At 54.7% G+C, this 26,957-nt stretch overlaps 1 protein-coding gene across 2 annotated transcripts; it reads left to right on the top strand.

Annotated features, from left to right (window-relative positions):
- Window positions 1-10,790: 10,790 nt before the first annotated feature.
- PGF (placental growth factor) lies at window positions 10,791-23,917 on the top strand. Of its 2 annotated transcripts, XM_055538672.1 has the most exons (7): window positions 10,791-11,232; window positions 12,459-12,501; window positions 16,828-17,024; window positions 18,156-18,232; window positions 20,164-20,193; window positions 20,299-20,361; window positions 23,179-23,917. In XM_055538672.1, exons 1-7 carry the CDS (start codon window positions 11,158-11,160, stop codon window positions 23,204-23,206), a joined length of 513 nt encoding a protein of 170 aa, XP_055394647.1. In that variant the 5' UTR covers window positions 10,791-11,157; the 3' UTR covers window positions 23,207-23,917. The 2 variants fall into 2 exon arrangements, with proteins under 2 accessions (XP_055394647.1, XP_055394648.1); XM_055538673.1 differs by lacking the exon at window positions 20,299-20,361.
- The last annotated feature ends 3,040 nt before the right edge of the window (window positions 23,918-26,957 follow it).

Genomic DNA, 26,957 nt, shown 5'->3' with positions numbered 1-26,957 from the left:
TTAGCGGTGACTTCTCAGCTTTTCCTCCTCATACTGCCAGGTTTTGGACATGTCAGGGGCTGAGAGTGTTTAAGTCTCAGAATCTCCCCCAGAACAACCCAGCACAGGGCCTGGAACAGGATAAATGTCATGCACAAAGGGCTAAAAGACTTGAAGTCAGAGGTCAGGCTTCGTGGGGCATAAGAGATTTGCCATATCCAAATATCAGCTGGGAGCTGGGAAACTGAGCACTGTCCTAACTCCTATGCTCACATCTGTGGCCCTGGACAAGCCCCTTCCACCCCCTCATCTGACTACATCACGGTATGTTTTCAGCACACTGAGTGGTCTAATCAAATCCAGTGTCATTCAAACCCTTTTGCATGTAGAAAACGAGAAGTAAAGACGAGGCTGGAGGAACAGAGGGTGGTAAAATGGGGTGAGAGGCAGGAGGGCTAGAAAGGGAGGGTGCCACGGACCCTTCACAACCTCATCTAGGGCTGGGAAGACCTGGAAACTGCCCTCTGTGACTTTGAGCGCAGGCCTCCGCTGCTAGTGGAGCTCCCCAGGTTTGTCCAGCACAAAAACCCTGGTCTTTGGAGTCACGTGTCTAGTATCAGATGACAAGTTCCAGCTTGGCTACTCACTGGCTAGGTGACCTGAGGCAAATTACTTAACCTGTTGGTGCCTTACCATTTTCAGCACTAAGATGCGGTGATGCCAAGTCTCAGGACTATTGTGAGGATAGAGTGAGATATCACATGTGTACATGCGATCTGACACATAGCAAGTGCTCAGTAAATGTGGGTTCTGGAGAACTCTTGAAGGTTCCTAGAAGAAATATAGGGAAGTGATTCACACTATATGAAGTCATCTGGAGCACTTGATTCATAACTGGGGAGAATGGGACTCCCCAAAGCTGTCCTGTTCTAAAGCGAAAGCTGGAAAGTAGAGTGCAGCTGTCAGATCCACCCCCACCCCCACCTCCCATCTCCACCCCACGCTACTAAGGCAGGAGCCAGTTCTGCCCTCTTAGAGTCTCTTGGGCTATAGATTCGAGACCCCTGTTCTCCAAGATGACAGGAGCTGGAGGAAGAGGAGGATCTTTGGAGAAGCAGCCAAGTGTTCTTTGACTCATAAGAGAGCCAGGGGCCAGGGGGCTGGCTGGAGGACCTCTGTCTGTCTGCCGAAAGCTCTGCTAGACTTTCTGTCTCCTCTACCCCTGGGAATCCAACCATGAGAGGAACTAATCTGGCTCCCCTCTGCATCCCTTGCCCCCAACACACTTTCCTTCCTGTGCTTTCTGGAAGAAGATGAGAGCTGGGAAAAGAGGGATGCGGCTGGGGAGGCAGGTCCAGCTCAGCTGGCCCGCAACATCTGTATGTTTAACTGTGACCTCCCCATTCCTGTTTCGAACTAAGAGCTGAGAGGGGATGGGAGAGCACCAGTTCTCCCCAGGAAGCAGTGATCTGATTCACTCTCCAGGATAAGCCATGGAAGAATGCAGCCTTTTTCTGTAAGACTCATATAAAACTGTGGAACTCATGCTCTTACCTTTATATGGCAAAATGTGGACGAGCACATTTGTTAACAGAAAACTCCAAAGTGATGACTTATACAAGATGGAAGTTTATTTTCTCCTCACATAAAATAATTTTGGACATTAATAGCCAGGGCTGGTATGAAGACTCTGCAAAGTTTTCAGGGATCCAATTTCCTTTCAACTCATCTTCAAGGTCTAAGATGACTGCAAGAGCTCCTGCCATCATATGTGAGTTCCAGGCAAAAACTTAGAGAAGCAAACCATGTTTCTTTTTTAAGGGGACTCTTCAAAGTCCAAATTCCAAATTTTCCCTTACACCCAAAACTCTTTAGAAGCCCTCAGGGGCAAGGGTTGGCCAGAACTTGGTCATAAGGTCACTGCCAGCTCCAGACACAGCTGGGAAATGAGCTTTTCTATCTGGGGGACAATAGATCTTATCTCGTCTCTTCGCACAACCACTGTCCTGAGTCAAACCTCTCTCAGCTCTATCATAAGCACAGATCTGGCCTGCCTCCAGGCCAACCCTCCACCTCTGGCCATATCACTCTCTTATTCAAGATCCTACAGTGGCTCCCTGGAGCCCTTGGAATTAACTGCAAACTCACAGTATGGCCTTCAAAGCTCTTCACAATCTGACTCCAGCCTTCTTTTCCGGCCTCTTCTTCAGGTACGGATGTACACTCTCCCAGGCCTGCACTCTGTCCAGCCCCACCAGAGTCTTCTATGTCCTTCAAATAATCCATGCCTCACCAGGTTACTCCCCTTGACCAGAATGCTCTTTCCCCCCTTCGATTCCTGATAAACTTGCATCATCCTGTGAGATGCTGCACAAGCATCACCTTCTCCATTTGAAACCTTCCTTGCCTGCTCTGTGGACCTCCTGGCAAGTCTCTGGAACACTCTTCTATGTTAGAATGCCCTCCAGCAGACAGACGTCTAAGGTAAGAGCCGCTCACCTGCATGCTACCATGGGTCTGCAGCAGAGACCCTGGATGGTTTTGTTCTGCATGGACTTGGTGTTATTTAAGACCAGAAGCTCCTCCAGCACCATCGTGGTCTTGGTGTCCCCCACAGCGAGCCCAGGGCCTGGCACAGGGTAGGGCTGAATAAATGAAGGACCCATAGAAAACGCAGCTCCTTCTCTTCCCCATTGTAGCCCAGAGTCCAGCCTATTCAACAGCCTGGCCCCCTCCCTCTGAAGTGCAGAATGACAGCTTGACCAGGGACTAACATTCTAAAGGATGACATTAAAATGGAACAGATACGGGCCCTCACAGCAAACCTCACCCAGATCTACACCATTCCAATTATGAGATGTTTAGTCTATACTGTCTCCACTAACCTTTTGACCCATAACAGAGGCAGCGTCATTCCTGACGAGAACAGAAGCCCCTCACCGCCCCCTGGGCTCCCAACATCGGGGGAGCGCTGAGCCAAGACTCTAGGTCCTTTGTGCCCTGCCAACTCCGGGAGGCCGGACGGAGGACAGGCTGGCTGGCTCCCCAGACTCTGCACCCTCTGGACATGGTGCTTTGAGGGTGAGGGGCTGGGATGGGTCTTCTGGTTGCTATTTTCTTCTACTTCTCCCCAAGTACCCCCATTCCTACCAGGTGCTAGGAAGTCCTTCAGTTGCTACCAGAAAGCAGGCATGACTTTTTTCCTTCGGGAGGAGTCCCTGCAGAAGACTTTGGTCACACTGCCACCCGGAAGACACAGGTGGGGCTTTCAGCCTCCTTCCCCTAGGAGCATCAGGCCCTGGTTCTAGGGCCCATCTCCCTTCTAGCTTCTGGGTGGAGGCCTCCCCTAGAGGAAGGAATGGTCAGGGTTCCCAGGCCAGGGAGATTCAATATTGATTTGGATCTCTCATCCCTACATGCACGCACGGACACACACAGATACACACACACCAGCATCCTCTTTCCCTCTCGGTGTTCCCATAGCACTTTGCACCTGGACTCTGGTTCTTCAGAGGCCAATTCACAATGATCTGTGATTGTCTATGACCCAAGAGCATCTGTTTCCTTGGGTGAACGGCACAGAGAAGGAGCCCAAGGATGGGGGTGCATGGGGTGCCCTCTCCTCTCCTGACACTCCAGTGCTATGGAGAAGGAGGTCTCTGAGGTTGACTCCACCCCCTTGGAGGTCAGAGGACTAGCCTGGAAGCCTTGCCTCCTCTGGGATGGCTTTCCTGCCATCCATGGTAACCATGGTGACCATGGGATGTCTGCATGGCGCTTAGAGGGGGTAATCTGGCCCATGCCGTCCCCCTCTCCCCAGGAAACGATGATAACGGCTGAAGTTATTAAACACAAGGTACCATGCACTCTGCTATGTGATCGACTTCTGCTTTCTCACTTAAACCCAGACAATAAGATGGGGTTAGAAAGCTGGAAAGACTTGCCCAAGGCCACACAGCTAGAAAGAGATAAGCTCTCAAGCCCTGCCGGACACTGCCTCCTCGTTCGAGTCTCCTAGTGCCCTTCCATCCTTCTCCCTTCTGCAGCTTGCCGGGCACGCAGGAGGTGCTACACGGGGCGGGCAAGAGCGGCCCCCTGCCCTCTGCCCGCAGGCCTCCTTGGCGGAGTGGGGGAGGAGGAGGCTGACCTGCCACACCAGCCACCCAGCTGTTGTTGCGGGGGAAGGACGGCCCCGAGCTGTCACAGGCCCTCCAGTTCTCAGAGAGCTCTGTTCCACATCACAGCCGATTAGTTACAAATTGCTTCCTCTCCTCCTGTATCACTTACACCCCAGAGAGAAAGGGGAGATTGTTCCTGAGGAGGACGGTCTCCTTGGCCCCTCTCACCAGGGCAGCTGGGACACACAAAGGGAAGGAGAGGAGGGGCTGGGAGGAAAAGGGGGCGTCGTCATGGGACATGGGACGTCGAACAGCTTGGCAGCTGGGAAGGGACCCACCGTGTCCATCCCAGTGGGCAGCAGGCAGGTGGGGGACCAAGGCTTAGCAAGGGCCCTGAGCTATGGGGGCAGGACGGGAAGGCAGTTATGGTGCAGCTCAAGGGCCCAGTTTCAGGAGAACAGCTGGTCAAGGACCCCCACGCAGCCCTCCAGCCCCCTGCCCTGGAAGGACAGGCTCTGGTTGGGTAGCCGGAGCACAGCAGGTGCTGGCCTCTGGATTTCTCGAGAGCTTTGGTAACTCGGGGATCTGAACAAATGCCTTCCCTCAAAACAGCCTGCCAGTCCTCCGGCTCCTCTGGTTTCGCTAAAGCCCAGCCTGGAACCTGGAAGAGCCTGGAAGGAAGGGCAGTGTCAGCGAGGCTGCTGGACACGAGGTGCTGGCTGCGGCCCCTGTGTCCCTGCTGCGCCTTGACTTTGCTATTGCCACTAAGCGAGGTCCCAAGCACGCAAAGAGTACCCCTTTGTCATTCCGCTTCGCACAGCTGAGACCAGCTGGCATTTTCACAAAGGACTTTACTAAATACTAAGGGAGAACAAAAGGGAAATAATTACAGAAAACACGAAAAACCCAGCCCCAGCTGCCAAGTTCCCAAAGTACAGGTTTGCAATCCTCTGGTGACAACACGTCACCCCAAAAGCCTGGGCTAAGGCCACGGGCACCTCGCCTGGCTGCCCTCGTTCATGGTCTCGTGGCGGCTGCCATCTTGCTTTCCACTCCTGGGAAACACTCGGTCCCCCGTGGGTTCTACTCTTGTCTTTCTTCCAACTCGGACCTACCCTAGGCCTCCCACCAGGTTCTGGTCTCTGGCCCAAGGCCTGAGCCGTGTTCCCTGGGGGCTGGCGGGGCTGTGGTGACCAGCCCAGGGCAGGATTACATAGTAACGGGAGGTTGTTTTCCCACACCACCCGACCAGAGGGGCCCACCCAAGTTGTCTTGAGCATGGGGTCTAGGAGGGCTACCTCTGAAGGCTGAAGGACTTTTGGATAAGGAATGAGCAGGCTTGGGACATTTTCCTTGTGGAGAGAGGAGAGTGCTCTGAGGATGGGCCCACTTCAACAAACATCAAGTAATCCCCTACAGTGCGCCAGGCACTGCACGAGGTGCTGGGGGGCCCAAGGGTGAACAAGTGTCTGTCTTGTAAGCTGAGGGAAGACAGACCAGCATCTGGGCAGTGGTGATGCTGAGGGCCAGGTGCCGTTATGGAAGGGAAATTCAAAGTGCGGAGGGAGCCTGGGTTAGGAGTGATGGTGGCCAGGGAGGCCAACGGAGCCTGAATGAAGTTCATGGAGAGAAGGAGAGAGACTCAGGGTTGAGGCTGGGGTGGGTCCACCGGCCCAGGAGGCTGGACAAGAAGGCAGAGAGGCAAGCCAACCATCTTCTTGCTGCTGACTTTGGCTTGCTGGTGGCGCAGCACACGTCCAGGCTATAAAGGGCAAAGGCCTTTGGCCCACGCTGCCCACTGCCCCTCTCCCTGCCAGCCAGGAAGCAGGAGATTCTCGTCCTTGGATACTCTGCTTCTCTCTCATCTCTGGACACCATCTGGGGCTCAGGGACCAGGTCAGAGCCACCTGAGACACCGCTCCAGAGGTTAATGATCAATGTCATCAAGGGAGAAGTAAGAAATCAGAGTTGGGAAATAGATCAGAGGGTCAAAGCTATGAAGAGGCCAGGCCGAAATGAGAAAATGAGTCAGGAAGCCAAAAGCCAAGAAATAGGGATGGGCTGGGGCAAGTGTTTCAGGCTCAGACCATGACTAATGCCAGGTGTGGGAAGTCCTGTGTCTTAGGGCAGTCTCAGGAGGCAGCCCGCATGCAGGACTAGAACCCACAGCTGCTCAAGGGGACTATTGTCATGGTGCAATCAACATTCCTATGGCCTAGACCCTTGTGTTTACCTGTATTTACCTGCAACAGGGCCAATTCCAGGACTGAGATGACGGTTTCTCCCTCCCACACAACAGCCTTCAGAGTTAGTTAAGCAGCCATTCCACTCGAGCAAAGGGAAGATCCAGAAAAGCTTCAGGACATCAGACCTACCTTCAAAGTGTCTGCAATCTGCTTGCAGAGAGACCTCATGGCTCACTGGAAAGAGCCCTGGAGAAAGACCTAAGCTTGATCTCCATCTCTGTTTCTTCCCTGGTAGCTAAATGTTTTATGGGCCAATTACTTCAACTTCCAGCACTTCCATTTTCTATGGCGGCTTAGACGGTAAAGAATCCGCCTGCATTGAAGGAGACCCGGGTTCAATCCCTGGGTCGGGAGGATTCCCCTGGAGAAGGGAATGGCTACCCACTCCAGTATTCTTGCCTGGAGAATCCCATGGACAGGGGAGCCTGGCCAGACACAGTCCATGGAGTCGCAGAGTCAGATACGACTGAGTGACTAAGCACACACACACACACACGCACATACCGGGCTGTGGTGAGAATTCAGTGAGTTGAAGTGTTAAAAGCACCAAGCACGCAATAGGCACTCAAAAAATACTCCTTCTCTCCCTGAAACAAAAACAAATGATCGTCACGCTCCACAGCTAAATGTTGAGTTGTGAACACTGATGCTACCCGTGGATCTGCTCAGCACCTGCATCTACTCAGAAGGCCGCAGGCACAGCTGGGGACTGACTGCCTGGATGGTGATGGTGATAGGTTGTGAGTGTTGTGTGTGTCTGTGTCTGTGTGTGGGTGTGTGTATGCATGCATGTGTGTCAGTCACTCAGTCATGTCTGACTCTTTGTGACCCCATGGACTGTAGCCTGTCAGGCTCCTCTGTCCATAGAATTCTCTAGGCAAGAATACTGGAGTGGGTTGCCATCCCTGCCGGCTCAGGTATGCACGCATGCACAAGTGCAAATCCCTGCATACTTTTGTGCCTCTGCAATTCAGAATCATGAGATTCTTCATTTCCTGTCTCTCGTCCAGGATGGTGAGGACTCTACTCTGTAGTGTCTTTATATATCTCCGATAAAAATAAAAAGTTGAATTAGAAATCATGCCTAACAGCTAACATTTCTGGTAGTCCAGGTACTTTAGCAGCCCTCACCTATGAGGTAAGCAAGTTATTATTCCCACTTGAGATGGAGGAAGTCTAGGCTCTGAGAGGTAAAGGAAGTGACTTGAACTAATACAGCTGATAAAGACTGGAGTCACAGTCCCGGGGAGCAAAGCCCCACGCGCACCGGCCCTGGACTGAATGTAAGCAACAGTAAACCTCTGTCTGACCCATGGACGTTTTGAAGTCTAATTGGTTTCCGCTAGCCTACCCTCGGAGAAGGCAATGCACTCCAGTACCCTTGCCTGGAAAATCCCATGGGTGGAGGAGCCTGGTAGGCTGCAGTCCATGGGGTCCCTAAGAGTTGGGCACAACTGAACGACTTCACTTTCACTTTTTACTTTCATGCATTGGAGAAGGAAATGGCAACCCACTCCAGTGTTCTTGCCTGGAGAATCCCAGGGACGGGGGAGCCTGGTGGGCTGCCGTCTATGGGGTCGCACAGAGTCGGACCAAACTGAAGTGACTTAGCAGTAGCAGCCTACACTAGCCAATTCATCTCACAGTGCAAGAAGCCAGGTAGAGAATGATACGGTCTTCAGTTTAGTGACAAAAATCTGAGGTGCACTTGCAGGAATCACAGACACTGCCCAGACACTGGGCTCACCCCAGAGAGTAGAAAGGGAACTGTGGCATTCCCAGCCATCTGAGCATAGTAGGGCTGAAGCAATGCATGTTGAATGAAAGAACAAATGAATGAAAACAAACACATACACACACACACACAAATATATGTTCCCTTATACTCCTTGGAAGGAAAGTTATGACCAACCTAGATAGCATATTCAAAAGCAGAAACATTACTTTGCCAACAAAGGTCCATCTAGTCAAGGCTATGGTTTTTCCTGTGGTCATGTATGGATGTGAGAGATGGACTGTGAAGAAGGCTGAGCGCCGAAGAATTGATGCTTTTGAACTGTGGTGTTGGAGAAGACTCTTGAGAGTCCCTTGGACTGCAAGGAGATCCAACCAGTCCATTCTGAAGGAGATCAGCCCTGGGATTTCTTTGGAAGGAATGATGCTAAAGCTGAAACTCCAGTACTTTGGCCACCTCATGCGAAGAGTTGACTCATTGGAAAAGACCCTGATGCTGGGAGGGATTGGGGGCAGGAGGAGAAGGGGACGACAGAGGACGAGATGGCTGGATGGCATCACCGACTTGATGGACATGAGTTTGAGTGAACTCCAGGAGTTGGTGATGGACAGGGAGGCCTGGCGTGCTGCGATTCATGGGGTCACAAAGAGTCGGACAAGACTGAGCAACTGAGCTGAATACATATGCAAAGGTGCACAAATGCTCAAAACACTCCGTTAAAGACAAGCATATACAATGTGTGTGTTTGTCACTCAGTCATGTCCAACTCTTTTGACCCCATGGACTGTAGCCCACCAGGCTCCTCTGTCCATGGAATTCTTCAGGCAAGAACACTAGAGTGGGTTGCCGTTTCCTTCTCCAAAGCATGTACAATACAGATACTTAAATACACCAACTCATGCACAAAACACAGTCATGCCCACAATCACAAATCTGAAATAAAGACACACATAAACATATGCATATGTGTAAACACAGATATTATGGACAAACATATATGATCCAGATATGCCCGAACACTCATCTACTCACCCCTCATACACACACAGCGATGCCCAGACATCCTCCACCAAGACCCTGGTCCCAGGAAGGAATCTGTCTGCTCCACGAGCCTCAGCATGTTGGAGCTCGTCAGAAAGTTCTTGCAGCCCCCACCTAGCTGGCTGGTGACTGGCCCCTGGCTCCTGGACCTCTGGGCTTGGGGCTGGCCAAGCAGGAGGCAGCCCCACGTGGGTGGGCGGGCAGACAGCGGACGCAGAGGTCACTGGGGTGAGGGCTGGGGCTGCTCTGGCCTCTCTTTTCCTGGCTGGAATGTGAGTTGTAGGGCCCGCCTCTCAGACCTCCCCCTTCGCCCACAGCCACCCACCAGCCCCAGGCCCAGGCCAACCCGTGACCCCAAGTCCTGCCAGGTTATTGGGTCCAGGAAGCTGTGCGCAGAGGGTGGTGGTGGTGATGAACCCTTGAAGACACACACAGATATGCAGAGAGATGCACAGTCACACACAGAAGCAGGCCCAGATATTCACAAAGACATGGGCAGGCATACGAATTCACAATCCCGCTGAAAGGCACATTTAGACAGACTTCCAAAGCCAGCAGAAAAATCACACACCACACACACAATCACACAGGCATACAGAGATACCGAGAGAACAGACCCTCACACAAGCAACATTTACACAGACACTCGGACTACACAGAGACTGAGAGAATATGGGGAACCTTCACGACCACACCTAAATGCCCACACACAGGCACAGGCACACACACACACACACAGACCCCTGCTGCGCTGGAACACCTCCTCCTTCTCCTGGGACCTGGAGGAAATGCTGCACTCGGCCCCTCTCCAACCCACATGTGGCCAGTTTGCTGGCAAGGCCTGGGAAAACTGCTTCCCACAAGAGGAAATAGTGCTGAAGTCCTGGCGGGTGCCTGCTGTCTGAGTGCCTGGCTAGGAGGATGGTGCTTGGGCTGAAGAGACAGCCACATGGCTTGGCTTAGTTACACACACATACACACACGCTTTTCAAGAGTGCATATGTGTGTACAACACATACAGGCAGGGGCACTCTTGGAACCTCGGTTTCTTCTGTGTGCTGTGCTTAGTCTCTCAGTCGTGTCAGACTCTGCTCTGTCCACGGAGCCTGGCCGACTGCTGTCCAGGGGGCCGCAAAGAGTCGGACACGGCTTCGTCTATAGAATAGGGCTGATAATTCTTTCACCCTGGAGGATTATGGCGATGGTATAAGGTGGCACCATGAAGTGCCAGGCCAAATCACTGCCTTCCTGGGGGCTCTGAAGCGGTATCTCTGCAGAGGCCGCTAACATCAGGAGCTTTGGGCACAGGCGTCGGGCTGACCTGGTTGCCCCCCCACCCGAGGTGGCCAGAGCCGAGCTCTGGTCCCCTGTCCGCGGGCCGCACTGGGTGCTGCCTGAGTCCGATGGTGCCTCGTGCTTGGCGGCGGCAGCAGGCTCCGAGCGTCGCCGGGCAGGATGCGGGCACGGGTCCGGCTGGCCTTCTTTCAAGTCCGCATCGGGATCGCCCCTTCCACGCACTGCGGGCCGAGGGAGCTGGGGCTCAGATCTACGCCGCCTGGCCGCCCTCTGGCCCCGCTGGGCTCGGCCTCTCCCTGGGACTCGGGTCTGGAGCCTCGTCGGCGGTGGGCGGGGCGGCCGTGCGGCCCCGCCCTGTCCGCGGCCCCTGAAACACCGCCGCCAACAAGCTTTAAGTCCCAGAAGGGAGCTGCTGTCTGAGCGAGAAGCGGCATCACTGGCCGGCTACGAGGGAGAGAGAGAGGACCCGGGATCGCGCTGGGGCTCCTGACCCGCCCTCCCAGGGACCCGCCTGCCCCACGCCGCCCGGCCCCGCCGGACTCTCTGCAATAGCCTTACCTGCGGGGGCCTCCAGAATCTCCAGGACTTTCAGAGGATGCTCAGGCCGCCCACGGGGACCTCGGGGCAGCAGTGAGGGGGGCATCCAGCTCCCATCCAACTCTGGTCCTGCGCCAGGGGCTCCCCCTGGAGATGAGCATGGTGGTTTTCTCTTGGAGTCCCCTGGCTTGGTACGTCTGAGAAGATGCCTACCGTGAGACTGTTCACTTGCTTCCTGCAGCTCCTGACGGGGCTGGTGTTGCCTGCCGTGCCCACGACGGTAAGACTCCCACCCCCAGCCTGGGAATGGGGAGGGGCAGGGTTCTGAAATCCCAGACCCACAGCGGGCAGTGGCACCCCCAAGGATGTCCACACGCTTCCCGGGAGCCAGGCCGGACCGGTCCTCTGGGAGGAGACCTTGGGCTGGACTGTCCCAGACTCCAGCCCCCGGGGTCTGTCTTGGCGGGGGCAGGGAAGCCACAGAGAACGGGGGGAGGTTTCCTGTCTGGCCCCTAGAGCCCCCAGTGGCTTTGCTAAAAGCATCTATCTGCTAATCCCAGGCGGGTCCCTGGCCTTTTGGTCAGGGTCGAGGCGCTGTGACCAGGCAGGCGCCCCCAGGACCTCTGACCTGGTCTGGTGGAAGGGAAGCCAGCCCAAGAGGCCATTGGTAGGGGAGGCTGGGCCCTGCCTCCGCCAAGGCTCTGGGTTGAGCCCAGGGCTCCTGGGTGGGCTGGGGCGGGGGGTGGTGAGACAAGGGTCCCACTGTGCCCTCTTTCCCCGGGTGGGCAGCCGGAGGTCCTGAGTGCAGGGCCTGGGGAAGTGAGCAGAGCCCTTTTCCCAGGAGCTGGGTGAGTCTGGCTGCAAGCCAGCTGGGGCAGTGAAATCCTGACAAAGCCACTGAAGCTCCCTTCCCACCACGGTACCCCCACGGCCCTATCCCATTGCCCTGGGAGTCCCCAGCCCCAGCGCAGAAGTGGGTGGGCTGGGCAAGTCCCACGAGGGGGCAGGAGAGCCGTACCACCCGCCGCCCGCCCGCCTGCTGCAGGGCTGCTTAGAGGTGTAACTTTACCAGCGGCAGCAGCTCCTGGCGCCACCGGCTCCAGCGCCTCCGCTCCCACCGGCTGATGGCCTCCCCCTGGGCTCTGGCACCCTGCCAAGGCAAGCTGCACAGGACCTAGCCAGGCTGCCTGGGGGCTGGGTAGATGGGAGACCCCCATAGTCTCACCAGATCTTTGGGACATAGCAGGCAAATCGGTCTCCAAAAACTTCTCTAGTCTCCCACCCTTTCCAAATGAGGAAACTGAGGCCAGAGAAAGTAGGACCCATCCAGGCTCCCTCAAGTTGTCAGTTGCACTGGAAAGAGTGAGCCGTGAGATGGGGCAGCGTGTCTGAGCAGCAGGTGGGCAGGAGGGCAGAGGGGGCCTCTGTGCTCTTGCCAACGCACAAGACCCCAGAGCACAGAGGCCCAAGGTCGTCCCCCTCACCTCTGCACCTTTCTGTCCACAGCAGTGGGCCTTGTCTCCTGGGAACATTTCATCAGAGGTGGAAGGTAAGCTGGCTGGGCGGGGAGGGCGTGGTGCAGGGCTCCCCAAGCCCTCACATCCCAGGGCTCAGCAGTGGATGGGAGAGGGTTAGCATGAAGAGTGGGTGCAGGCCGATATTAAGTTGGAAGAGTCTGCAAACTAGCTGAGGCCCTAGCTGACAGAGTTGGCAGGGCCTGAGAGATCCCCCTTGCATTGTGACCCAGAGGCCTAGAGAGGTCTCTTTCTGGGCCAGGGTCACTGGGCACCCAGAGAGCAGGGCAGGAGCACATATACCCAGTGTCCAAACAGTTGGCTCAGAGCCCTTTCCCAGCATGATACAAGGGGGCAGATGGGGTCTTGGAAGGCTGTGCAGCGGTGAGTGCCAAGGGCCAGACTGAGGGTCCAGAAGCAGGCTGCAGTGGGCCAGCAATCAAGAGGACCAGGGAGGGGCAAGAGGACTTCCCAGCAGCCAGGCTGGAGGAACTTAAGGGATCTGAGGAGACCTCTCCATTGATTACATACAGACAGAGTGAGTTGTGCCCTCCCCGGCCCCTCCACTCCCCACCCTAGGTTGCATCAAGGGAGAATCTTCAAAGGGCAAGACATTTGCCAAAGAGACATACGTGCGGAAGGCAGGAGGCCCATGCCAGGCCCCCCGCCTTGCTCCTCCCTCCCTGCCTCTCCAAGACGTGCAGGCAGGCCACACACCACTTCCCACGGAAGAAAGGGAGCGTGTAGGGACGTGCGCACGCACACGCGTGGTAGCCTCTGCGTGCTGGGAACACCCTCCCTCTACCGCCTGGTAGCCAGCCTCTCCTGGACTTGGTCATGCTCTGCCAGCTTGAGTCCCAGGCCCCTTGGGCACTGAGAAGGTGGGGGCAGTAGCAGCCATTGATTTCACTGATACCCTCTTCCTAGCCCTGCTGTCCTCTCTGGGACTGGCACAATATTAGGCCTTCTGGGATTTGGAGAGGGACCCATCACCTATCTCCACCCCACGGCCCTTTTGATCCTTTTAGTATATTTTGGACAAAGAAATCTGAGCCTCAGTTTCATCATCTATAAAATGGGAGTGTTAGACCAAATGATATCTAAAGGTTCTTTTTCCCAGGTGGCAGGATTCTCTGACGCCATAGAGGTGTCCCAAGAGTATATATATCCCAGGGACCTGGGTGAGGAGGCTTGGAAGTGTCAATCCCTTAGGGCAGCTCCCCTGTCATCATCATCGTTGATTACGGAGGCTGTATTGTGACCAGGGAAAGAAACTTGGGCCCCAGTTATCAAAACCCTGAAAACGACATCCCCTCGTAATACCAGACAAGAGACAGAATGCTCTGTATTCTGCAGCCACAGACGTTGATTTTTTTTACTGTTACTATTCATGGTAATAGTATCGGCCACTTACTGTAACTCCATGCTGACCACAAGCTGTGATGAACTAGGAAAGCACTCATATTCTCTACGTTTTGTAAATGAAGGCTCTGGGGCTCAGAGAGGCCCTTGGGGTTGCCTAAAGGCTCAGACACTCCTCAGGACATGTGGCAGAGCTGGAGTTTATGACACCAAGCCTCCCCATGGCTCACAGCTGAGCAGGCATGAGCAGGGTGTCTCTCGAGGCAGGCTGGCTGTGTGCTTTGCCGGTGACCAGTGACCGTGGAGGGGATACCTGCTGGGTTCGGCTGGTGGCCTGTGGCTCTGCCCAGTCCTGTCCCCCCTCCCCCACCCAGTGGCCTCTCCAGGTGTTTGCTTTCAGGATGAAACACTTCCCATCCAGGGATCTCCTCTGTCCTGGGTGGTAGCCAGCTGGAGCCAGACTGGAAGCTTGCCCAGGGGCTGGCAAGGGAGCCCACTCATGGCCCTGGGGGCAGCCAGGCGCCTGCCTGGGCCACAGGCAACCGCTCCCCCCACCGTTCCTCTCTCGGACCCTGGCCTCTGAGCAGGTCAGGGGCCAGAGGAAGTGCTCTCAGGAGCAGGTGAGCAGAGCTCTTTGCTGAGGGGCTCAGCCCACATCTGGGAGCGGTCACCGCGCTCTCTCAGCCGGCCCCTCGCCCAGCACCCTCTGTTTCTCCCACACCCCGAGACAGCAGCCCCAGGGATGAGCAGCCCTCTTCCTTGATGACCACCAGGTAAACCAGGCCCAGCCCACCACCTTCCCTGCCCTCTCCCAACGCCATCTGGGCCATGTGACCCAGGACGTGCCGGGCTTCAGGGCCCTGGAGCCTGGGCGTAGGGGGAACAGGAAGTCTCTTCTGCCTTCTCAGCCCTGCCGGGCTCTGCTTAACCTGGCAGTGGCCCCACAGCCTGGCTGGGCTGGAGTCTGCTTGTGGGATGGTAGGGGGCTTCGGGGCCCCTCCTCTGCTTCTGTGCTCTTCCTGATGGCTGGTCCCGGGGCGGGACCCTGAACCTTCTATGGCACTTTGGCAGCCGGCTACTCTTCTCCTGTTATTTACGTTTTCCAAGGCAGAGATTAAACGTTGAGAGTTATGTAGTGCTCATGAAGGTTTTAGACTAAACACGCACTCATGGAGGTACATTAGGGAGCTGCTCCTCTGACCTCTCCCTGCAAAGGCCAGTTTCCTGGGGCTTTGGGCTGCCTGGCGGACATGGCCTTATTTCCTGCTTGGGTCCAGGGAGAGTGGCCCAGAGGCCTGGAGAGGAAGAATCAGGGAGGGCTCTGGTCCCCTTCCCATCCCCGGACCCAACCCTAGTGCCCCTGCAACAGACAGGGCAGAATGGAGCCGCAGACGCCCAGATAAGCATGGTTTATTGCTCTGTGCTGCCCCAGCCAGCTCCACGTGGACACACCGCCTCTTGGGTATTTTCCACCCGCTTGCAGCCTTTCCCGAGGGCCTCTGCTAGGTCTGAAGTTTATTTTTCCTCCGAGATTACCCTGAGACTCACGTCCTTGCAGGCTCAGTAGAATGGACTTCAGCCCCTTCTGCCTCCTAGGAAGGGCCATGGAAGGAAGTGAGGGGCTGCTGGGAGCAGCCATTGCACCAGGGCAGAGGCTGCAGGGACCCCAGGTGGTCCAGCTCCCCTGTCCTCCCCCACCAGAGGAGGACGACCATCCAGTGCAGGGCAGGGTGACCCAGGATTGGCAATGCGTCTCCGCCCGCAGTCTCAAGGCTGGGCTGGGTCGCGTGCACAGTGCACTCAGAAACAGAGCGCCTGTCAGAGCTGGGGGAGCCCTTAGCAACCATCTCTTCCCAGCCTTCTTCTTTTTCCCCAGCTGGAGAAACTGATACCCCCAGAAAGGTGCAGTGACCTCCCCAAGGTCACACAGCCAGTGCAGGGCCGGGACCAGGAGCCAGTCTCCTGGCTCTGGCTATTCACTTCCTGCGAATCTGTGTATGGGTCCAGGCCCCAGGCCCTCCCTGAAAGGAGCAGCATCTTTTGAGAGACTCCAGATCAGGCCCCCAAAGATCCAGTCACGATCACCAGGACATCGTGGGGGCCAGGGATGTCCCTGATAATTTTCAGTGAACTACCATCTACTCAATCAGTAATTACCTAGCCTGTGTTTACTGGGTGTTTGGGTGCCTGTCTACAAGGAGCCTCAACTTGCTTGTAAAAATGATAAAAGCCACCAGTGACGGAGATAAAGCAAGCTCTTGGGGCTGAGTTATGCTCAAAAGAGGAACATCTGTTCATATCAGACAAGTTGGAGAAGGCTTCAGAGAGGAGGCAGGGAGGCAGGGCTGGAGGAGTGGGTGGTGGGCTTTATTTGGTTAGAAATGAGAAGGGGGCAAGGAGCATGGACCAAAAGAGGGTATCTGAGTGATGCGGCCCTGGGCCCATGCAAGGGTGGTCCAACCGAAAATGGAGAGCGGGGATGGGGCACGTTGTTGGCTGCAGTCTGGGCCACCAGGCGGAGGAGCTGGCCCAGACATTAGAGGAAATAAGGACTAAGGGGAAGGTTCACCCTCCCTGTGGGACTCTGCAAGCCAGTCTTGCGGAACTTGCAGCGCTAACTGTATTCTGCCAATTCCCCAAGACCAAGGGAGGACCAGGTCAGGCCCTGAGAAAGATCCAGGGGGCCTGGGGAGACTACCAGGACACACTCCTCCGAGCTCCAAGGCCCCTGAGGCTGATGCCGGCGCCTGAGCTGAGAACAGAGCCGAGAATCTCAAGCCCCTAAGAAGTTCTGTTCCCCTGGGGTTTCCATCTAGCAGATGAGCCGGGGCGGGCAGAGGGGAGGCCCAACTGTTGTCCCAGAGAATTGACATCAGGAGTTCAGAGCAGGGGGAGAGCTCACGTAGGCTGGGGGCTTCCTGGAGGAGCGGGTGTGGGCTGAACCTGGGAGGACCTGCCATGCCCGGGGACCTGAGCCGGCTGTCTGTGCCTCCTTGCAGTGGTGCCCTTCCAGCAAGTGTGGAGCCGCAGCTACTGCCGGCCAGTGGAGAGGTTGGTGGACATTGTGTCTGAGTACCCCAGCGAGATGGAGCATCTATTCAGCCCATCCTGTGTCTCCCTAATGCGCTGCACCGGCTGCTGCAGCGATGAGAGCATGCACTGCGTGCCCCTGGAGACAGCCAACGTCACCATGCAGGTAGGGTGACACCCCGGCTCGGGCCCCAGCCTGCCCCGCCATCCACAGAGCCTGCCCCCCAAGAGAGGGGGCCAGGAGAGGGCAGGCCAGGGCCACAGGACCCGAACTGACACACAGGTGTTCTTACCCACAGAACTCCTCCTTCTTGAGCCCCCACCCCATCTTTGAGCCCCCCTCTCCTCCTCCCTTAGCAGCTTTCTCAGGCTCTGGCTTAGCCCTACCCCAGGACACAAGATATCTGATTGAGGTTGGGAAAGAAATCTGTTCTTCTTCAAGATGTCCCTTTTTATACCAGGAGTGTTTGATGCCCTGAGCTTTGCTTCCACACTCACACTCACAATGTTGGTCTTTTTTTCTGAGCACTCGAAACTTCAGAAATTTCCAAGCACTGTGCTTCAGAAATGTTACCTCAACATTCAGTCCTTGGAGCCAAGTGATTATTCCCATTTCACAGAGGGAAGCTGAGCTTCAGAGATGATATTCCACCTACTTAGCAAGTGGAAAAGCCAAGATTTAAACATGGGTCTTGTTGCCTTCAGAGCACAGGCCACCTTCCTACCCTATGCTTTGCTGTTGGCCCTGGGAAGAGGGGGAATGGGAGCCTCCCTCAGGTCCACAGGCAGGTAGGAGGGCTGTTTGCTCCACGCTCTAAGCAGAATGAGGGCGTGTAGTACAGAAGTAAGTAAGCATTAGTCGCTCAGTTGTGTCCGACTCTTTGCGATCCCATGGACTGTATCATGGGATCTTCTGTCCATGGGATTCTCCAGGCATGAATACTGGAGTGGGTTGCCAAGCCATCCTCCAAGGGATCTTCCCTACCCAGGAATTGAACCCAGGTCTCCCACATTGCAGGCTGATTCTTTACCATCTGAGCCACCAGGGAAGCCCAAGAATACTGGAGTGGGTAGCTTATCCCTTCTCCAGGGGATCATCCCTACCCAGGGATTGAACCCAGGTCTCCTGCATTGCAGGCAGATTCTTTACCATCTGAGCCACCAGGGAAACCCGTGTAGTACAAAAGCTGGTGGGAAATAGGGAGTTTGGTCCTCCCCTAAGGGTTGGCTGAACGGAGTATTGGAAATCCGCAGGCCACCCCCGCAGTCCAGTCACCCAACCTTTGTCTCCTCACAGCTCATGAAGTACCGCTCTCTGGACCAGCCCTTCTTTGTGGAGATGAGCTTCTCTCAGCACGTCCGCTGCGAGTGCAAGTGGGTCCTCGGGTGCGGCCGGGACAGCCCCCACACACCTGGCGGCATCAGCCAGGGGTTGCCCATCCGTGCTGCTGTCTGTGCCTCCTCCCTAGCTGATGGAGGCCAGGGAAATCGGGGACCAGTGGCAGCCCAGGGAGCTGGTCCCAGGAGCTGGAGCATAGCTACTGAGGGACAGGGACAGAGGGAGCCAGGGTCCCTCCCAAGCTGGCCAGGCTTGGGCATGCCGTCTCCCTCCTTGAGCTGGGATGGGGATGCCAGGGCCCTGGAAGAGGCACTTGGACCCACGGGAGCAGGAAACGGGATTGAGGAGCTCAAAGACAGACAAACCCTGGTAGGAGGGAAGGGGCAGAGGGAAGGAGGCACAGGCTTTCTTTAAAGTCGAGTCTCCACGTAGCAGAGCCTCTCCCCAACACATCTTGCTGCTGGTGCCCAGGGCGCTCTTAGCATTAGGTACCAGGAGCAGCAGGCCTGGCACCGGCAACTGGTTCAGGGGCACTCCTGATGCCTCTGGGTCATGGGATGGAGGCATGGAACCAGAGGTCCTGAGCCATATCTTGGGGCAGGAAGAGGGGGAGAACCACCATTTATGGTGCATCTACTCTGTGCCTTGCCCAGCATAGGCACCCGACCTGAGTGTATTTTCTGATTTAATCAGCAAACATCTACTGAGCACTTAGTGTATGCTAGGTATGGTCTCAGATGCTTGGGATATAGTGGTGAGCAAGACAGACCAGGTCCTTGGTCTCCTAACCACCCATTTTACAGATGAGGAAACCGAGGCTTGCTAAGGTTACATGATTTGCCACAGCTAGTGGGTTGACCCCAGCCTGTTGACCCCTAAACCTGCCCTTTCCTATGCTACCTCTCATGGCCATTACCACACTCTACAGAAGCCCCAGGACTGCCCTGGGCTTGGTTCTGCCTGGTGTCTGGGGCTCTGGCCACTGCTCTTGGACTTATACCACCGCTAGAAGCCCTGCCTCAGTCTGCTTCCTCCCATCCTCCCTTGCCAGGACTTGGCCGTGTAACAACAGTTCAGCAGCAAATCCTCCTTGGTAGTGCTAGACAGCGACCTTTCACCTTCCCCATCACCTTTGCCCTCATAACCTGTATGTTGGGGCAGACAGATGAGAAGATTAAGGGCCCAAGAGTGTCTCTGACTGGTCCCAGATGGCAGAGACAGGACCAGACAGTCCCAGGAGGTGCTGGTACCCTGCCCTGGCTCCCAAGGGAGACGGTCAGCCTAGGGCAGCCTTCCCTGGCCCAAAGCTGACTGTCACCACGCTGTCCCACGCCCCCACCCTGGTTCCCAGGGAAGACTGTCGCCATCCAGAGGGCTGAGCAACAGGGCCACCTTTCTTCTCTCTTCTGGGCCAACAGCCACGGCCCTGGGAGACAGAGCCAGGACAAGTCTGGTGACTGTGGGGCTTTCGATCACCTCCTGTCATCCCACTCCCTGAGTCCTTAAGATTGCTGCAACGTCACACGTCCCCAGGGTAGGGTGGTGGCAGTTGTGCCTTGACAGGAGGCCTTGCCCCTCATTCACTGTCAGCGAGGAGACTCCCAGAGGGCACCCTGGAAGGAAAGGGCACCCTGGCAGGTGCAAGGGAAGGAAGTGGACAGAGAAAGGCTGCAGAGAGCAGACTTGGCCCCCAGATTTGATTCCAAGAAGCAGAGGAGAGCAGACGGGTGTGGAGAGGACCCCCAAGAGGGCATTCGCACCTCTCTTAGTGGGGTCGCCAGGGCCTAGAGTGGGAGTGGAAGCCCCCAGGCCTCTGGGCATCTCTCCCTCACTAGCTCCATGCTACCCCCTAGTGGCTTCAGCACCAACTACAGGGCCAGCCCCAGTGATGGCAGGGGAGTCAGGCCAGGGAGCCCCGATCCACGGCTGTCCTAATTCTCCTCCATTCCTCTCTCTGTTTTTCCAGACCTCTATGGGAGAAGATGAAGCAAACAAGGTAAGCAGCCTGGCAGGGGTACCGGGCTGTTCTCAGGCCTGCCAACGCCTGACCTAGCATGGGGGCCCCCAGCCGCTCTGTCTTGACGCTTTTGGCTTATTGCAGGAGGAGATCCAGGGTCAGGGGCCCGAGGAAGAGAGAGGAGCAGAAACACAAAGACTGTCACCTGTGAGTGCACGGGGGTGCCCAGGGATGGCAAGGAGGCTGGGCCAAAGGGGAGCCCCACCCTGCCAGCACGATCAGTGGTCGGGGAGGGACAAAGCCAGCGGTGCGGGCCAGAACCTAGAGATTCCAGGCCCTAGGAAGCCTCCGGTGAGCCGAGACAAGAACCAGGAAGCCGTCCCGGCTTCGTTCTAAGTCTCTGTGTGGTCTTGAGCAAGTCACATCACCTCTCTGAGCCTAGTTTTTCTGTGTGTAGAATGAGGGTCAGCGGGGTCAAACAAGCATTCGGTCGATCTACAAACATTTACCAAGCACTTACTGTGTGCCAGGCACTTTTGTGGGCAGACCAATAATATTTCTGCCCTTACAGGGCTTACACTCTAGTGTTAGAAAGTCCAAAAATTTAGGGACTGAGGCTGGTGGGCTACAGTCCATAGGGTGGTAAAGAGTTAGACCCAACTGAAGCAACTTAGCACACACACAGGCCAGAGGCCCAGTGGTTAAGACTCCACCTTCCAACGCACGGGTAGCCGTGCTACATGCTACAGGGTGTGGCCAAAAAAAATTTTTTTTTAAAGTAAGAATTTTTTTTTTTAAGTCCAAAAATTTAGCCAGGACTACCTCCTGGAGGCCATAGGGAAGGTAGAGCCCCTCACTGGCTCTCAGGCAAGTATTTCTTTCACTCTCCCAGGGAGCCTTGGGGTCTACTTGCTTTTCTTTCTTTGTCCATGTTACCTGTCCATTTGGCTTCACCTCTGGAGAAGGTGGCTGGGGTCCAGGCCTGAGTGTTGGAAGAGCAGAATTAGCAAAGGGCAACCCCGAATCTGTGAGAGTAAACAGGAAAAATAAAGTAGCTCACATGCGCAGTAACTCAGTCACACCACGGTTCTCCTTCAAGGCCAGTCTCCTCCCAGCGACAGGACTGTCTCCACAGTCCTGTCTTTTCCACAGATCTTCTCATGTCATGGGGCTGGAGCTGGCCAAGTTCTACCCTGTGAGCCTGTCCCTGCAGGAGCAGACACGTCCACCCCATTCCGTGAAGCTAGGGATTCTGGGGAGGTTGGTCCCTGCAGGCATGTAGCCCTTATTTCTCCCCTGGTTCCAAGCAGTGACTAGGGGAGGGGCTGGCAGTCCCCACAGGGCTCCCCAGCCAGGCAGCCCCTGATGGAAAGCGTCCTGTCCTAGCTGCTGGGGTAGCAGCCCTCAAATGTTTCATTCGGGAATCTCTTGAAAGAACTTCCAAAGCCCAAGTGCCCCCTTGTTCATTTTTAAGTCGACATTAACCTTTTTCATCAACATTGTAGATAGTTGCAAAGGATGTAATGTATTAATATTTTAATATAAAGCCATTATATCACTCTCCAGATGTATCCTGTGGAATAAGCCATCCAAATTTAATACCATCATCCACTTTTTAAAAATTGTTTAACAACATCAAAAAGTATATGAACACTCTCCTTTAATAGCTGCATATTTTCATTGCTTCTTTTTGCCTCGAACATGTCTTTCCATTTTACTTTCCCCAAGAATTTCAGCCTAATGTAATATTTTTTAAATAGTCAAACATCTTTTATGTACCACCTTGTCTTACTTATCTGCCACAACAATGGTATATGAGTTTGAATTATTTTAAATTTTCCTGTGAGCAGAAAACTCGAAATTAAATTTTTTCTTGGAATGAATTATCACAGTAATTGTTAGTAGTGCCCATAGGTTAAAACAGCACAAATACATTATATTTTACTAGATGCTAAGCACAAAAGGACAATCAATCTTACTGGGGTTGCATCTCAATGAGATGGATGCAGCTACTTCTTTTCAATTAGTTGATGAACCTGGCAATGAACATTATCTCCTGCCAGACTGCGACAGGATTCAGCAGTAATTCCATTCCTGTTCATTTTTTGCAGATGAAAAGATTGAAAAACCGTGTTCACATAAATAAGTAAATGGGGTTGGGTGTTACTCAATCACTTGAACTCCTTCCAAGTTATCAATATTTGCCAAAAACCTGAAAGTGATCTGCTATAAGAATTTACTTCTCTTGACATTACCTGACGATTTAGCTAATCTCTTCGATTTTGTTGAAAGCAGACGTGGAAACCACCTGACTTGCAAAAGACTTGGTTACCCAATAGCTCACCATATTTCTTTTCTCAACCACCTACACCAATATCTATCAAATTGTTCTTGTATTCAGTGTCCCCCTGAATCCTTTTTACCTTGGGGCAAAGTACTGTAACAGGAACTTCCTTCCTTTCTGAGGGAGAAGGGCCTTTGGCAACGAGATGATGGGAAGCAGATCTCTGTCGCAGACAGTTTTTGGGCAGAGTGCAGGTAGAGGCTGGGAGCAGATTCCTTTAAAACCACCAATACTCACATAGGACTTGGACAATCTTCATGTGCATCCAGGGGTTCCAGTATCCTTGTTTGAAGATTGCTGCCCCAAAGTAACCAAAGGCATTGGTGCATGGAGCCAGACTGTGTTTAAAGCCGGCTTTGTCACTAACTTGCTGTGTGACCTTGGGCAAGTTTCTTAACCTCTCTGAGCCTCCATTTCCTCATCTGCCAAAGGATGATAGTAACTGCACCCTTCCTCGTGGAATATCGTTAAGGATAAATGAGAGAGTGCTTGGCGCAGGCCTGAGCACCTGGGTAAGTGCTTGGTGAAGACCAGTTCCTAGCTGCTTCTCAGCCTCGTGCAAGCAGAGATCCAGGAGCACTGCAGGCTCTCCGTGCTCCCTGTCCAAGCTTCCCCTCCAGGAAGTCCTCCCACCCTCCACCCTGGGCTGATACCCTCTTTCTGTGTTTGGTCTCTGGCAGGTGCGGTGATACTGTTTCCCAGAGGTAACCAGTCCCTCAGAGGAGAGAGACCCCCCACACCCAGCTCGTGTATTTATTACCGTCACGTTCTCAGTTACCTCCCTGCTGGCACCTGCCCTCTATTTATTAGCCAATTGTATCCCTGCTGAATGACTCACTCCCTCCACGGGACAGGACCCTCAGGAATTCAGTGCCTTAAACAGAACGTGAGAGAAAGAAGACAGACCCATGTGGCTTCAGCTTGAGAAGGAGCAAGACTTACGGCTTTGTGATGGGCAGGCCTCACCCCAGAGGCCCCGGGGGTCTCCAGGAGGCTGGAGAAGGAAGGAGTGGAGACCCACCACCTGCCCTCCCGGAACCTTGGGCTCCGCGCAGACCAGCAAGCCTTGCTGGGGCAGCTCCTGGTGGAAGTGGGGGGTGTGGAGGCCCCTGCTCTGGCCACCCTGGCCCTGCTGAGAGGGTGGGCGGGCAGCCACTCTGCACCCCGGAGGTTGGACGTTCAGCTCTGGAGAACAGTGCTTGCCTGGGGGGCCTCTGCCACTCCTCGTCCCCTCAGTCTCGCCTCACCTCTTAACTGCTGCTTGTGCTGGGACATTGTTTTTTGTGGCCAAGGCATCATCATCCTGCCCCTCTCAAGGACAAAGGCAAAAAGTGGGCCCCAAGCTGGACATGGAGTGAGCTGCGCTCGCGTGGCTGTCTGACCGCCAAGCCAGATTCTCTTGAATAAAGTATTCTAGTCTGCAACTGCTTTCCAGGGGAGCGTTCCTGCCAGAGCAGCGGGCGACAGCAGGAAGTGGAAGGGGGACGAAGGAAAGAGGACCGTGGGCTCCAAGGCTGCCTGGGGGTGGGGGGGTGCGTGGGGGTCCAGCCTGCAGTCCCCTGGGGCGTCTTCTCCCGATGCTTTAGGCAAAACCCTGAGGCCTACTCTTCCCATAATGAGGGGTTCCCAGAATGGAGGCTTGGCCCTAAACTTGGGGACCCAGGCTTCAGCCACCCCTGAACATCCTCAAATTCAAGAGCACAATCCTCTTCCCCTGGTACCTGCCACCTTCCCCAGGGCCACCCTACCCCCAGCCCAATGCCTGGCTCTCAGGTGCCACGGCTCCTGGCTCCAGAGACCTAAACCACGCCACCTCCAGCCCACTCCAGCTGCTGAATGCAGGGACTGGCAGATGCTGCCTGATTTCTTCCGCCCTGGGCCTCCCATCTTCCTCTGTCTCCTCTTGAATGCCTTGGCATGAAAGGAGGAAAAAATGCTTCCCCTCCCCCCCAAATCCAAATCACTATTATCTGACTCCCTTCAGCCTCCGACCCCCAAGGTGTGTCTGTTTTCCTGCTATGTTTAGGGACAGGGTGCTCCCTGTTCTCTCCGATTGCAGGCTGCTCAGATAAAGCCACAGGGCCTGGGGCCGGAGCCCTCCTCAGGCTTTGGAGGGAAGCCAGGGATGGTCTGGGTGGGGCAGCGCTGCCGAGGCGGCTGCCCTTGGTGGTCTGTCCATCACTGAGGCCTGGGCCACCCTGGAGGACACCCCGGTCAGAGTGTGCTTCTGGCTGGCGATCACAGAGTGGGTGTGGGCCGGCCCCGCAGGACATGCTTCGTGGGAGAAAGGTATTTTCTGCCTCTTCCCTCTTGGGCTACACCCATTCCGAGCTGTTGCCTCGGAGGGATGGGTAGCTAAGAAGAGCACCCCTCCCCTTTAGTCAGTCTCTGATGGGGCCCCAGGGACACTACCCCAGCCCTTGTAGCATGTCCCAGGCTCTCGGCTTCACAAGTCACCCACATGGAGTTCTGCCTCTCCACCCAGACCAGCCACCCCTGGAGAGAACTAGACTAGGGGAGCAGCCAGAGGCCAGAAGCAAAACTCTGCATCTGTGGCCAGAACCTCACAGCTGGAGCCAGTAGGAAGGGAGCTGACTGGTGCATCGGACTATGCTGGCCATCCTTTCAGGTCATTCAGGACGTAGCAGGCCCTTGTCTTTTGCTCTTTATCTCTTTGTGGAGCCCCACCTGTGTACCTAGGCACCAGGGACCCAGTGGGGAATAAAACATCCAGGACCTGCTCTCATGGATCTCGTATTTGAGTGGAGAGATGGACTGTAATCATGGATTCAGGATGTGGGGTGGACTTTATTGGTTTTCACATTGGAGACTGGACCCAGCACTTAGGAGAAAGGGGTCTTGAGCACCCCCACACTTTTTAAAACAAAGAAGCAGCAATTTGGGGTTGGACACGTCTGTCTACAGGATTTATGATTAATAGGAGATGGCTGAAGTAGTCCTGCCAGGCTCAAACATCACTCAGTATGCCCTTCTTCAGCCTCCATAAGCAGCGGGATGGGGGAGGGTACGGGGTGGTGGGGGAGGAGAGAGAGGGAAGGGTAGTCATTGGATACCTGGGCTGCTGGTGTCTACACTCCTCTCCCTGGAGCTGGATTTGCCATTCAGACTAGCCTGTGTGCTATCTGGCTGGAGGTTGGAGGGATGGAGAACTGAATAGTGACAAGGGACAGGGAGAGGGGACACTTTGGGACATCCAGCAGTCATTTCCCACAGGTTGGGGGACGTGGGGAAGGTGAATGGCTGTGAGCTCCCTTGCCCATGGTCTCCCAAGAGGGACACCTGCAGGTGAAGAGACCCCATAGGCTATAGGCTGTGGGCGTACAGTTGGGGCAATCACTGAGTTGGGGTGTCAGGTATAGACCTGGAAAAGGAGCATAATAGGGAACAGAGTAGTGGGGCAACCCCATGGTGCACCTACAGGATAGTTGGCATCTCGATGCCTACCATACCAGGTACGTTCACAGCTAGAGAAGAAATGGCCTCTGCTAAGAGGAACTTTTCCCCTAATTTCTCCTTCCTGACCCTGTGAAAAAGAGAAAAGGGCTTTGGCCAGGAAAGTGGTGAGGGGTCTAAGAGCAGACCATGCCTCTTCCTGCTCGCTCGAGTTCAATCCAGGCCCTGCCCAGGAGTGAAAGGAGTTAGCCTTCAATTAGATGGACCAGCTTAAATGAGGCCAGGCCTTTAATAAATTAAAGTGACAGGAACATTAGAAGATCTGCCCAAGATGCTATTAAGACACAGGAAAAGGAGAAACAACATAGTTCATCTAGAAGCAACGATGAGAGAAAGAAACTGGTTTGTTTGTATTCCTGCGGCTTGCTCAATAAGCAATTGATACATGTAAACAGAGAAATTAATGAGAAAATGGTCTTATTGCCAGAGTATGGGTCTGGCACATTAGAGATGGCCCTTTGTTTGAATCTGAGTAGACTTGGGTCTGCTTTGACCAATAGTGTAAGGCAGAAAGGACCCTATAATGGTTCCAAGTCCTTTAAAGAGGACTGGCAGCTTCTGCCTTGGTCTCTTGGAACCCTGAGCTGCCATGTGAGAAGTCCAACTATGGTGAGGTCACCATGTTGGAAGGAAGCCCAAGCCAGTAATATAGACGTGTAGGGAGGAGGCAGGGGGGTATCAATCAGCCTCCAATTGTTCCAACTCCCGGGCATTACAGTCATCTCAAATGAAGCCTCAGACCCCCTAGAGAACAGACAGATTGGGACTTCCCTGGTGGTTCAGTGGCTGGGAGTCCGCCTTTCAGTTCTGGGGAAGTGGCTTTGATCCCTGCTTGAGGAACTGGAATCCTTCATGCTGAAGGGCAACTGAGTCCGTGAGCCGCAACTGCTGAGCTGGCACGCTCCAGAGTCCCTGCTCCACAGCAAGAGAAGCCTGTGCACTGCAACAAAGACCCAGCACATCCAAACAAATAAATAATGAAATT

Source organism: Bubalus kerabau, chromosome 10 (assembly GCF_029407905.1).
Source record: "Bubalus kerabau isolate K-KA32 ecotype Philippines breed swamp buffalo chromosome 10, PCC_UOA_SB_1v2, whole genome shotgun sequence".
Lineage (NCBI taxonomy): Eukaryota > Metazoa > Chordata > Mammalia > Artiodactyla > Bovidae > Bubalus > Bubalus kerabau.
This window is presented reverse-complemented; position numbering and strand designations above follow the sequence as displayed.

Bases quoted from the DNA above. Each gene is read 5' to 3' on its own strand.
- PGF (XM_055538672.1), top strand. From the start codon at position 11,158: ATGCCTACCGTGAGACTGTTCACTTGCTTCCTGCAGCTCCTGACGGGG. The intron at 11,233-12,458 runs GTAAGACTCCCA...TTCTGTCCACAG, and splicing joins TGCCTGCCGTGCCCACGACG to CAGTGGGCCTTGTCTCCTGG. The intron at 17,025-18,155 runs GTAGGGTGACAC...GTCTCCTCACAG, and splicing joins CAGCCAACGTCACCATGCAG to CTCATGAAGTACCGCTCTCT.